Here is a 12,604-nt window from a genome sequence, read left to right on the forward strand (position 1 = left end):
CTGAAGAGCTTGTACCGACGTCTGAAGGCACATATTATGGAGGGTCTTGTTGGGTCTGTGTCTGTGTAACAAACATACACCTCCATTTACTCTCTAAGTTTCTAATAACGTTCATCAACTTGTTCATTTTGTGTCTCATTTAAAAGTGTTTGCACTTTGGTGGCGAGGAAAAACTCCCTAAGATGGTATGAGGAAGAAACCTTGAGAGGAACCAGACTCGGAAGGGAACCCGTCCTCATCTGGGTCACAACGGAGAGTGTGAAAGTAAAAGAAAGTTCATTATGGTTTTAACATGAAGTCTTTGTTGAACCAGCTGGATGGGGTTTAAGAAAACTGTACTCACCGAAACCTTGGCTTTCTTTGCAATTTCTCTAAAGGAAAGGCCTACACTTTTAAGGGTTGTAATGGTCTGTCTGTCTTCCTTTGTTAACTGACTTTTTCTCACCATTGTGAGAGCAATATAATACTTCCTGCAGTGCAATACTGTAAAATAAAAAAATAATGCTTAAGAGGCTTATACAAACAGAGAGTTTGTAAGTAATCAACAAAACTTGAGACACCTGTAGGAATTGTTATTAACTTTCAAGGCTTAATTTACTTCCATTTCTGCAGAACAGCTGTAAGCTGTAAACCCATTACTTGTTCCCTGAAAAAGGCTTTTTTGTATAACTCTGAAATGTGCACAATTTTTTATTTTTATTATTTATTTATTTATTTATTTATTTATTTATTTATTTATTTATTACAGTTTTTGGTAACCTAAATGTGTTTTTTTTTTCCTTTACTGTGAAATTACAGTACAGCTGTAAAATGGAAAAACGTTATAGAAACTGTTAAATTCCGGTAAATGGCTTGAAGTGCAGATACTCATTCATGAAGAAATGAGTTTGTGTTTGATGCTGACCACACCCCCTTATATGACCCCTTATATCTATCTATCTATCTATCTATCTATCTATCTATCCATATTTCAAAACAGTTACTATGAATGCAGACTTTAATACACTGAAAAAGACACACTATTAGCATATTTAAATAAAATTGGTCTCACTCTGCCCACGTTTGACATTTTTTCCTACATTCTTTTGAATGTCCATGGAATAAAATAAAATACCAAGTGCCATCAAAATGGGCAAGAGTAGGGACCTGAACGACATTGACAAGGGCCCAATTGTGATTGCTAGATGACTGGATCAGAGCAGGGTCATGGGCTCCCAAGGCTCCTTGATGCACGTGGGTAGTGAAGGCTAGCCCGTCTGGTCTGATCCCACAGAAGAGCTACTTTAGTACAAACTGCCGAAAAAGTTAATGCTGGCTATGATAGAAACGTGTCAGAACACACACTGCATTGCAGTTTGCTGCATATGGGACTATGTAACCACAGACCGGTCAGAGTACCCATGCTGACCCCCTGTCCTCCACTGAAACCACCTACAGTGGGTATGTGAGCATCAGAACTGCACCATGGAACAAAGGAAGAAGGTGGACTTGTCTGATGAATGACGTTTTGTTTTATATCACGTGGATGGTGTGATGCTCTGGGCAATGTTCTGTTGGGGAACCTTGGGTCCTGTCATTCATGCGGATGTTACTTTGACACAAACCACCTACCTTGGCCTCCAAACTCCCCAGCATATCTGTGGGATGTTCTGGACAAACCAGTCGGATCCATGGAGGCCCCACCTCGCAACTTACAGGACTTAAAGGATCTGCTGCCAACGTCTTGGTGTTAGATACCACAGCACACCTTCAGAGGTCTTGTGGAGTCCGTGCCTCGACGGGTCAGGGCTGTTTTGGAGGCACAAGGTGGACCTACACAGTATTAGGCAGGTGGTTTTAACGTTATGGCTGATCGGCGTACATTTTCGTTACTGCTCTACTGAGTGGGCGGGGTTTTATTATTTGAACCCAGATGGAGCGGTAAAGTGGGCGGAGCCACTGTGTCAGACACTTCCTGCTCCGGAGGAAGCGTTAGCTAGGCTGTTTATCTCGGCTAGCTTTACTGCCACTTTCTTCTATCTACAGAAGGTAGGTTCATATATTTATTTATTTACATATATATATATATATATATTTATATATATTTTGTTTTCAACCGTGCTTAGCGTTTACATACGCGAGAGCGCGCGCGTGCGCGCAAATGTGCTGCCGCTTCGCACTCATGAAGAAGAAGAGCAAACCGTGTGTGCTAGTCGGCTAAGCTAGCAGCTTTGTCCCAACAAAGAGACGCGTTAGCCGCTTAGCAAGCAGGCGGGGACTCTGAGCTAGTTCACACGGCGCTGACAGACACTTCTACCTGCTGTTGCTTTGAAGTAAACACGCTTTGGGGTAAAAAAAAAAAAAATACTACGCTGGATGTTCTTCCAATGAAACGATTTGCACTGTTCGCGTCGTTGTTTGAAAGTATTTATCCGCCGTTCATGCCAGCGCGTGCTAGCTGACGTAGCTGTGCTAACATTTAGCTGGCTGATATCAATGAAGGACAAGAATGATGTGGAGATAAGATAAACTGCCTGGCCAAGGTGAAATCTAACCGCCCCGACCCTGATCGATATGAACGCATCATATTGAGCACACATTTCATTCAGCACTTGTTTAGCTGGCTAGCTTTCCGTTTAGTTGCAGTGTACTAGTGAGGGTTTGAATGAAAATGATGAGCACCATGAGTGTACTCGGTTGTGGTTTGACCACACAGGTCTCTTCTGTTCAGCTAGGAAGAGATTTCAGTTTGCTCCTGTGATCGAGCTCACAAGATTGTGGTGAGAAAACTAACATGAACCGACATGTGAGCATTTGGACGTAGTGAAGTACAACTGGGTGCCAAAACAAGAAAAATAAAGACATAAAAGAAGTTATTTCCAGCAGCCAGGTTTGACTTCTGATTCTTCTAGAGGTTGTTTACATTGTGGAGTTTTCACAGTCTGATAACCAAGCCTAAAACAAATACCACAGTTTTATAGTTTTCACAGTACCAACTAAACTGTTAAAAGCACACAAGCTTGTAGTGAAGGTTTAAAAAAAAAAACAACCAAACATTATTGTGAAATCTTCTGTGCATCCTTGTATAGATAGCGAAAACCAAAAATATCTCAAAAAAGGAGAATCTAGACCTTGAGAGCAATATTTGAGAGAAGTCTTTTACGTGGACAGTATTTATAAAGTTGTAATGAGCTGAACTCGAGGGAAAAGTGGCACATTGAGCGCAAAAGCAAAACATCTACTGTAGCACTGCTGAAGCAGAAATGCATCGTTTGTTTTGTTGAGGTTCGAGTTTATCGCACAACGCCGTGTATGATCGGTTTTTACGACGGTGATAGGAGAGGCAGCGGAGGTGCTGTTTTCAGTTGTCAGTGCAGCCGTATGTAGAAACGAAGGTGCTGGAGTAGGATTTATTGGAGATTTTTGTGGAGTCGAAAGCCACCGGAGTGAGGAACTCGGTCCGGTAAAAATGAAATAAATAATTTTTTAAAAATTTAAATCATGGCCCCTTTTAGCCCCCACTTACTCTCGCGTGTCCTCAGATTCCCTCGGTTGTAATATTTTCACTTGGCATGACCGACCGTTGCTTGTTCTTCTTGAGATATCTGCTTTAAGTCCATCAGACATCATATGTTCTTCAAATTAGGTCCGGAGACCGAGAGGTAATGCCGAAACTTAGCCTACTTATATATCTCTGTCCATTCAGGATTTATTTATTTTTGCGATATTCAGAGGAGCTTGCAGTTTTTCAAAAGTACAGCAAGTTTTCCGCAGATTCGGGCTGTGATCACGACCTGCGTTCAGCCGAAGCCCCTCTTCGATTCAGGTGCGTCGAACACGAGTACAGCTAAAAGGGGTCGTTCACCAACAAACATCGCTGCGAAAAGGCCGTGTAAATGCGATTTTTCCAATTCAGGTAGTTTTTCACAAAAAAGCACCAAAAATCTTCGAAATCTTCTCTTCGAAATCCCGTACGGACTTGTGTGTGTGTGTGTGTGTCAATATATATTTCGTTTGTAATATATTGCAGTTCTAGTTTTTTAAATATTATAATTGAAGTACGTTTAGCTTAAATGTTTGCATTAAGGCTTTGTTTGATATAACCCCAAATCTGTGTTAAGAGTGACTCGCTCCACTTTGTAAAGCGAGGTTCGTGCGCCTGCACTGAAAATCAACGTGCCGTTGTGTTTGATGCAAATGACTTTTGCCGTTTATGTAAATCTTCTCACTAGAAGCCCCAGACAGATACAACCGTAAATACGACCTTACACTGCTAGCTGCATTACACTTCTTGGAATTATTTCTTCCATAGAAATGTGATGTGGTTTTTTTTTTCTTCTCCCCCTCATGGCCAGATTTACCAACTCATTGATTATCCTGTGTTTTTAAGGTTTCAGACTCGGGTGAAGTCTTGGAGAGGTCCTATGGTCTATTACTTGAGCTCAACATGTACTTCTACTGCTGCTCTGCCCAGAGTTTAGAGTTTTAATTAAGGCGTGTTTAGGAGGACGGACTAGAATCGGGATTGTTGCTCAACACCGTTTTGTGGAACCCTGTATCTCCTCGAAGGCTGCAGGTCCGTCGAGCGTACATTTATTTAAAGTCATGGCGGACGGGAGGATCTATGTGGGGAACCTTCCCATGGATGTGCAGGAGAGGGACATTGAGGATCTCTTCTTCAAATATGGCAAAATTCGGGATATCGAGCTGAAGAACAACCGCGGCACCATCCCGTTTGCCTTTGTTCGTTTTGAGGACCCACGGTGAGTTCCAGGGCTGATGTTGTCATTTTCACCATCACTGACTGAAGACAGGGAACATGGAGGAGCCTTTTCTCAAAAGTCTCTCAGTAGAAAGAAAGTTAGGAGCACTTTACTCTTTTCCTATAGGGATGCAGAGGACGCTGTCTATGGAAGGAATGGATATGGATTTGGAGACTGTAAGCTGCGTGTGGAATATCCTCGCTCCTCAGGATCCAAATTTGGCGGATCAGGCGGAGGACCAAGGGGAAGGTTTGGACCTCCGTCACGCAGATCTGAGTTCCGGGTTATAGTTACGGGTAGGTCAAAAATATCCGTGATTGTTGAATGTTGTTTATATTTACTTGTGTATAGCTCAGTCCACTACGAATCGTCTGGGGTATTAGTAGATATGCATGGGGATACCTCACTATCAGACTGGTATTTGTATCCATGAGTCCTGTTCTTGTTGTTTCAGGCCTTCCTCCCACTGGAAGTTGGCAAGACCTTAAAGACCACATGAGAGAGGCAGGAGATGTGTGCTTTGCTGATGTGCAGCGCGACGGTGAGGGAGTGGTGGAATTCCTTAGACGGGAAGACATGGAGTATGCGCTGCGTCGACTGGACGGCACGGAGTTCAGATCCCACCAGGTTACACACTCCGAGTCAATAGCAGAAACACGGAACGGCCAAATTCACAAGTTTTGCATCTAGGGTGCATTATTTTTCAGGGCTGTGGTTCTCACAGGCAATAAGTGGCCTGTGGGCTGGTTTATTTTTAAGATTTTATACTAGTAGTGATCACTGCCAATTAATGTTCTTATTTAGCCATTTGTTAAAGCACTAATTAACTGGTTATTTGGACTAAACAGGTTTACCCTATAGCTTCTTAAATACAGGTGGGTTACAGGTTGTAGGAAAAACCAGTGGCTCTGTTAAAGGGGGTCATATGACGCTTTTAAAAGTTCGTTATTTTGTTTATTCGGTGTAATAGAATAGGTTAACATGCTTTAATGTTCAAAAACGCATTGTTTCACATACTGTACATCTATTCCCAGTCTGTCTGTAACGTTCCGGTTTCTCCAAAGCCCCTCCTTCCGAAAAGCCCAGAGTGATCTCTGATTGGCCAAAAACCTCAAGTGTGTGTGGGAAACGTAACGCCCCTTACCACACTCGCGAGCTTCAGCTTCCAAGGCTTCTAAAGCAGTTATTTATAAACACAGTTAATAATGTCATCGTTTTACCGTATCAGTTGGAGCCCGAGTCGGGTTCTGAAACCGCGGATGATCGATCGGGTCACTAGGAACCAACTTTGCAAGCAAGACCTGAGTGGAACGTTTCACAGTGTTAAGATTTTATTGATATGTTCTAACGGTTTAATCTGTCTTCTTCGCTGTAATAACTTTGTTCGGAAGAGACAAAATAAAATGCGGTTTAAAAATATGAAATAAATAACGACGGTGGCATTATGATGATATTTCAAATCGTAACGCGGAAATGATATCGGTACGTTTTAGACCGAATAAATCCCTGTCTGGGAGACTATGAGCTTTGTAACTTTGCAGATCTTATACATGCACAAACAGATATATTACACACTAAAGGAAAAGGAAAACATAAAAAAAATATATCGTATGACCCCTTTAAGCAGTGGGAGTAGTTTATGTTGCTGGTATGATTTGGATCCTTAGAGGGAAGAGTCACTGCAAATCAATACAGGGCAGTATTAAGGGCAGTGGTGGCTTGATGGTTAAGGCTCTGGGTTACTGATTGGAAGGTCAGGGGTCACTGTTGGGCCCTTGAGCAAGGCCCTTAACCCGCTCTGCTCCAGGGCCGCCGTATCATGGCTGACCCTGCGCTCTGACCCCAACTTCCTGGCATGCTGGGATATGCGAAGAAAAGAATTTCTCGTATACGTGATCAATAAAGACTCATTCATTCATTCATTCAATACAGAGTTCTTCACACTTACTAGAACAGTTTCTGCTTCTATTTACATTTACGTTACAAAAAATTCAATTTACATTATGAAGAGATGGTGCATTCAAGTCCTCCTGGGAAGTTGGTATTTACGAGTTGGGAAGTCGTAACTACACAAACGTCAGGTGTGTTCAGGTCACTTTGGTGTACCTTCTCTTAATTAACGACAAAAAAAATACAGCATGTTTTTTGAGCCTACTTCTAGAAAATGAACGTAGAACGTGCATCAGGTGTGTGTTTGCTTTTTATTTTTTTAAATCAATTTCTGAAGCCACTGAGAACTTTATCATTACATATTATATCATAACTGTACAACGCTATCGTATTCTGTGCAGCAAATTATTGTAAATAAATATATCCTGACAAAGACGTGTTAAGCATTTTACTTGTATTTCAGTAACTTGCTGCATCTACCAAACACACAAAAACTGAAATTCTGAGATGAGTAAACATTCAATTTCAATAAATTTACCGTCAACTACAGACCTTGTGTCCATCGAGTCCGGCACATTTTCTTACTGACACGCCCCCAACTCTGAGTGCAAAGAAAATCCTCAGCTTCCCCACTCGTAATTACGACTTTGTAGTGGCACTCACGTGCGTTCAACTCGTAAATACAATCTTCCCGACATGACTTGAACGCCTTATATGGCATTTGATAGCCGTGGTCAGTTGCTAGAGTAGTGAGCACGGGGTTAACAGCTTCTCTGTTTCGTCCTACAGGGTGAGACGGCCTACATCAGAGTACTGGAGGAGCGTGGCACAAGCTGGGGTCGTTCCCGTTCTCGTTCCAGGTCTCGTGGGCGGTACACTCCTCCATACCAGAGCCGAGGCTCTCCTCCTCGCTACCGCTCCCCTCCACGCCATATGGCTCGTCTCAGCCCTCCCTCGCGAAGACCACCGCCTCAGCAACACAGCCCACCGCCACGCCACTATCGGTAAACGGCCAAACGCGTTCAGACATGTTTAAAACCCTCTCCTCCCTCATGTCCTACCTTTTTAAATTTTTTTTTTTTTTTTTTTTTTTTTTTTTTTTTTTTTTTTTTTTTTTTTAATTTTGTAATTTACATTCCGCAATTAAGACCATCCCTGGAAAGCCTTAGGTTCTGTTCACGAGTGTCAAGACAGTCTTGAAAGATGAAAGCGTTCCTCTTCTGGTCAGTAATAACTGGATAATTCATAACTGGCGGGAAGAGAAGATTTATCATTTAGGGCAGACGTCACAATGAAATCATTTGTCCACCTTTTTGTTGTTACTGTGGCAGAATCGGCTGTTCTTTCAGAACTTGCGCTAATCTGTTAAATCTTCTAAAAATCTCTTCTTTTAACTAAAATGAAAACAAGGCTTATGTATGTTTTCTAATGTACTCCACCCCTTCATTTTTGTATCATGTTAGAGATGTATGAAAAGTGTGCTTGATTTTATTGTATTTTTTTTCCAATTAAAGATTTGAATCATGGTGGTGTTCTCCCAAAATTTGGCTTCCTGACCTGAATGACTTAAGTGACATGAGAAGAGGGTTGGGAGGGGAGGGGTAGAGAAGAGAAAGGGGGGTGGGGGGAGGAGAAGAGAAAGGGGTGTGGGGGGGGGAGAAGAGAAACCACACGCACACAAATATGAAAATTCAATTTCAAATGTATTAGTCAAATTTCAGGGGCATGTTAACATAAGCTTTAGTATTCCACTTATCCAGCATTTCAAACGGCTTCATTGTATCTACCACGTATGGATTCCCTTCCTACAAGCAAAAACAAAAAAAATGGACCTGCGCTGTCCTGTAGCATTCCAGTAGATTAAGTTTTAAACAGTTTCGCTCCGCACCTAAAAAAGCCCTCAATCGTAAGTCAATCACGTACGCTGCGGACATCATCGGTGCAGTCCAGGATGATTTCTCCACCAGTAATTCAGAAGAACGACGGTTCAAAGTCACATCAACTGCCTGGTTTCTCTTTGTTCGGACCCATGAACTCCACGTTGTCGATAGGGATGTTCTTTTCTTTGATGGCTTTCTGAAAGGAAAAAAATCACACCAGTATTAACCAGACAAGCGGTACTAGACATCGAACGCTCCCGGGAGAAAACATTCATCCAGTACCGTTACGTTAAATTAGTCTGTATGTCGGAGAATCGCAAGTTTATATCCTCACGATGCCATAGCTGTCCATAGCTGAGAGTACAATAAAAAAAAAGTTGACATTCTTTCTGGCTGGGTGGGACGACATACTCTGTCTCGCCTGTCAATCACAGTGACTTCAACCAATCCTGGATGTCTGATCTCATGTATGTGGAAGAGAGCAGGTAAGGCTTTCCTCTGACCGTTATGCTGCCCTTGTGATTTTTGGCCACATGGAAGTAATAAGAAACGAGGTCACAGAGGATATAAATAAAATGCAATACCATGTGTATTTATTTATTTATTATGCATATTACTGCACTAGTAACCAGTAGGTTGTGAGTTTCAATCCCAGACTGCCTGAAAGTCACTTTAGCTAAAAACACATGGTCCAGAAACTTATAGTTCAGTATATAGTCCTGTAGGAGGTTATAAATGCAGAAAATATCATTTTAACAGGTAATATGGTGGAAACAACAGCACAGAGATATCTCAGATTTGAGGAACAAAGACAAATAAGACATTCCATCGAAACGTGTCTACCATACATGTTAAACTATGTGATTAGAGAACAGACTCATGTGCTTTGAAGTAAACACAGTGGTGAATATAGCATTCCTGACACTGTGGGAATCTGTTCAGCATGATCTAGATTTAAACAGCATCACATGCAACAGAATCCACTCCTGCTGAACCTTGTGATAGAAATTGCAATAACTGATGAAATATGCAGGTGGGTCAGCTTCAGCTCTTGTGATTCAACTGGTTTCCCTTTGACCTAATCTAATAATGATCAAATAATGTCATGTGTATGGAACACCTGATCCTGTACACTCCGAACACTGGAGCCCAAAGATCCAAGAGATGAGAACCTGAATATCTCTGAGTGTTATCTGTAAGAGTAATTCTTGCTGTAGTTGATGATAATCGAGCTGAGAGACGACCAGAAGACCAGTTAATGTTTTTGTACGTGTTTACCTGGACACAGGTCTGGTATTTCTTGAACACTTCGGTGCACGGATCTTCACCGCGGTCTCCTTTCAGGAATTTCTCGGCGAACCAGCGGTTAAAACACTGGTCATATTCTCGCTTCAGCTCAGTGCAGCTTTCACCCACGCTGTTCATTTCCACGCAAATAAACTAAAAACGACAGATAAGATAAATTTCCGACAGTATAGTCGTGCTTACGGTAATGTGCATCTATCTATCTATCTCTCCGTCATAACTCCGAGACGATCTTCCCCTTGACGTTGCGTCTTCATACCACGTGGTCAACAAACGGCGCAGAATGATGACGTTGCGTCAGGCTCGCTCGGCTTGTTTTGTGGCTGTAGGCTACAATTTTGCTTAAGGATTTTTTGTTTTTCAGTCAAAATGTTCTGCTCTCATCAAGCTTGTTTGTGGTAATAATTCTTTATGGATTAACAACTGTTATGAAAACCATACATCCAATACTGCAATAAAGTTGGTTTGAAGTTGGACGTTCGAGATTCGGAAATTAAGGGACCGTCTCTAAAGTTACATACGACCATTGTTAAACACGATTCTAACTTCAATAGCATTTGAAGGGAATGACTTACAGTCATATAACCAACTGTAAAGTGTTCACCTAGGTGTCAGGTATAATGCACACCTCTTAGATTTCTGGTATTTAATAATAAAAAACAAACAAACAAACTATTAAATCATATGTAAATATTGCCATGTATTTCACTACTGAATAGGGTCATACACGAAATATATAAAAAGATGTCGTCCCTGACACCTAGATGAATACTTTACAGTCATTCCCTTCAAATGCTATTGAGCTTTAAATCGTATATTTTGTGTATGAGCCCATGCAGTAATAAAATACATGGCGATATTTATATATGATTTAATAGTTTATTTTGTTAAATATCAAAAATCTAAGAGGTGTGCATTATAGCTGACACCTAGATGAACACTTTACAGTTGGTTATATGACTGTAAGTCATTCCCTTCAAATGCTATTGAAGTTAGAATCGTGTTTAACAATGTCGTATGTGACTTTAGATACGGTCCCTTAATTTCCACATATCTGCGAATATCAAACGTCCAACGTCACACCAACTTTATTCCAGTCCATCAAATATGCAGTAAGATGAGCGATGATGAGGAAAAATCCACCCCGAATGACTTGCAGGTTAATCTTTATAATTAACACATGATCTTCAGCACAGTGCAAGATTTACATTGTAAGGGAAATTCTGAGTTGACTTTTACAGTTTAACCTTCTTTCGTTGACACGTTGTTCGATTTTCCCTTCAGACTACTTGCTCAGTGCCATGAGTGGGATTTAGCCTTTGCTTCATCTCTACCTAAAGAAAGCGATGCAGCAGCGCTTTAGTCATTTAGTCCGTGAAGCTCTCTCACCCCGTGATCTGTATTCTCTGCTCAAACAAATCAGCTTCCAAAATCAGATCAACTCTCTTGCCCACGCCAGCATCAACGCCATCGTGCTCATCATCTCATTCGTAGATTGATAGCTGGCCGGGCGGAGTCTCTGCCGTAACTCGGCGCGACCGCATCGTACATCTGAATTGCAATCTGGCAGCAGTTAATGCTGCATAAAATATCACTGGAAAATGTATTTAGGTGATGACAGTGAAATTTGATGATTATTACTCGTGTGTTGAAAATTGTCTCCCATTCAATGCCATTGTAACTGCACTAGCAATGTTCTCTGTGAGCAAAGAAAAAGGGTACTGTGCAAAGCAAAGTGGTTTGGAGGCTGTACGGGGTGAACACTGATGCATGTCTTAGTATTACACAGGCTGGGAGTATTAATAAAGTGTCTTTTTTTTATCAACACAGTTGAATTAAATAATCCCACGCTCGTATTACGATCCATCGCACAGTCGCAGTGAAAAGCACATAACTGAAGCATGAGCGTTTTCATGACAGTCCACATTTATTCCATTTTACAATACAGCACCAAAACATTCTGACAATATACTATATAATCACACGGAGTACAATAAAAATATATAAGCATATAATATATTTTCACGTATAGTATTTTTCTGTTCTCTTAAATAAATGATCACTTTCATGAGTTGAATACAGCACTGTTTTTCTTTATCTTTTTTTTTTTTTTACAATTGACAAATAATTTCAGTTTCATATAGTATTTTTATACTCTGATTTATCGTTTCATAATTTCTAATGTACACAGAGCATTTAAGAAATGGCAATACATATATATTAATGGAAATGGCATGTGGGTGAAGGTTAGTGTTATTAATAACACTGGCACTTGAAACAATTGGTCTGAATTACAACGTCTTAGCTGAGTCTCACAACCACAATGAATCCATTGGCTAAAATGATGAGACAAAAGTTTGGTTGCTGGTAGTTCAGATCATACACACACATATTCTCTCTCTCTCTCTCACACACACACACACACACACACATTCACGCACACCCGCTATGTAAATGCTATATATGCCAACTATTTTATTGAATGAATCCACATTTTGATGTACAGACATAATAAATAGATTTTTTTTCCTGCACTCACTCACTCACTCACTCACTGAGCATAAACGAATTCGCTGAATGCGTCCCTAAACAAAGGAACTTAAGGCAAAAAGACTGCTCAAAAATAAACGCATCTCCGAGATTATAGTATATTCATGATTGTTTTCGAGTAAGGTCGGTTCGGGTGAGGTACAAAATTGTGTAGCAGCTCAACATGTCACCGAGTGACAAAGTCACCCAACACAGCAAAATCCCCAGTGTTGAATTAACACCTAGAGCGTTTAACGA

General features: G+C 41.0%; 2 protein-coding genes across 2 annotated transcripts; one reads left to right on the forward strand and one right to left on the reverse strand.

The window, feature by feature from the left end:
- Positions 1-1,935: 1,935 nt before the first annotated feature.
- srsf9 (serine and arginine rich splicing factor 9) lies at positions 1,936-8,195 on the forward strand. The gene is made up of 5 exons (XM_053645968.1): positions 1,936-2,028; positions 4,370-4,742; positions 4,869-5,038; positions 5,197-5,369; positions 7,422-8,195. The coding sequence occupies exons 2-5, from the start codon at positions 4,585-4,587 to the stop codon at positions 7,638-7,640; spliced, it is 720 nt and encodes a 239-aa protein (XP_053501943.1). The 5' UTR covers positions 1,936-2,028; positions 4,370-4,584; the 3' UTR covers positions 7,641-8,195.
- Positions 8,196-8,316: 121 nt separating this feature from the next.
- triap1 (TP53 regulated inhibitor of apoptosis 1) lies at positions 8,317-10,066 on the reverse strand. The gene is made up of 2 exons (XM_053645969.1): positions 9,791-10,066; positions 8,317-8,708 (listed from the first exon to the last, which is right to left on the reverse strand). Exons 1-2 carry the CDS (start codon positions 9,935-9,937, stop codon positions 8,631-8,633), a joined length of 225 nt encoding a protein of 74 aa, XP_053501944.1. The 5' UTR covers positions 9,938-10,066; the 3' UTR covers positions 8,317-8,630.
- Between the last annotated feature and the right edge of the window lie 2,538 nt (positions 10,067-12,604).

The sequence above is a fragment of the Ictalurus furcatus genome, chromosome 16 (assembly GCF_023375685.1).
Source record: "Ictalurus furcatus strain D&B chromosome 16, Billie_1.0, whole genome shotgun sequence".
NCBI lineage: Eukaryota > Metazoa > Chordata > Actinopteri > Siluriformes > Ictaluridae > Ictalurus > Ictalurus furcatus.

Coding starts and splice junctions, on each gene's coding strand:
- srsf9 (XM_053645968.1), top strand. CDS start 4,585: ATGGCGGACGGGAGGATCTATGTGGGGAACCTTCCCATGGATGTGCAG. Junction 5,039..5,196: donor GTTCCGGGTTATAGTTACGG/GTAGGTCAAAAA, acceptor TTGTTGTTTCAG/GCCTTCCTCCCACTGGAAGT. Junction 5,370..7,421: donor CGGAGTTCAGATCCCACCAG/GTTACACACTCC, acceptor TTCGTCCTACAG/GGTGAGACGGCCTACATCAG.
- triap1 (XM_053645969.1), bottom strand. CDS start 9,937: ATGAACAGCGTGGGTGAAAGCTGCACTGAGCTGAAGCGAGAATATGAC. Junction 8,709..9,790: donor AATACCAGACCTGTGTCCAG/GTAAACACGTAC, acceptor TTTTCCTTTCAG/AAAGCCATCAAAGAAAAGAA.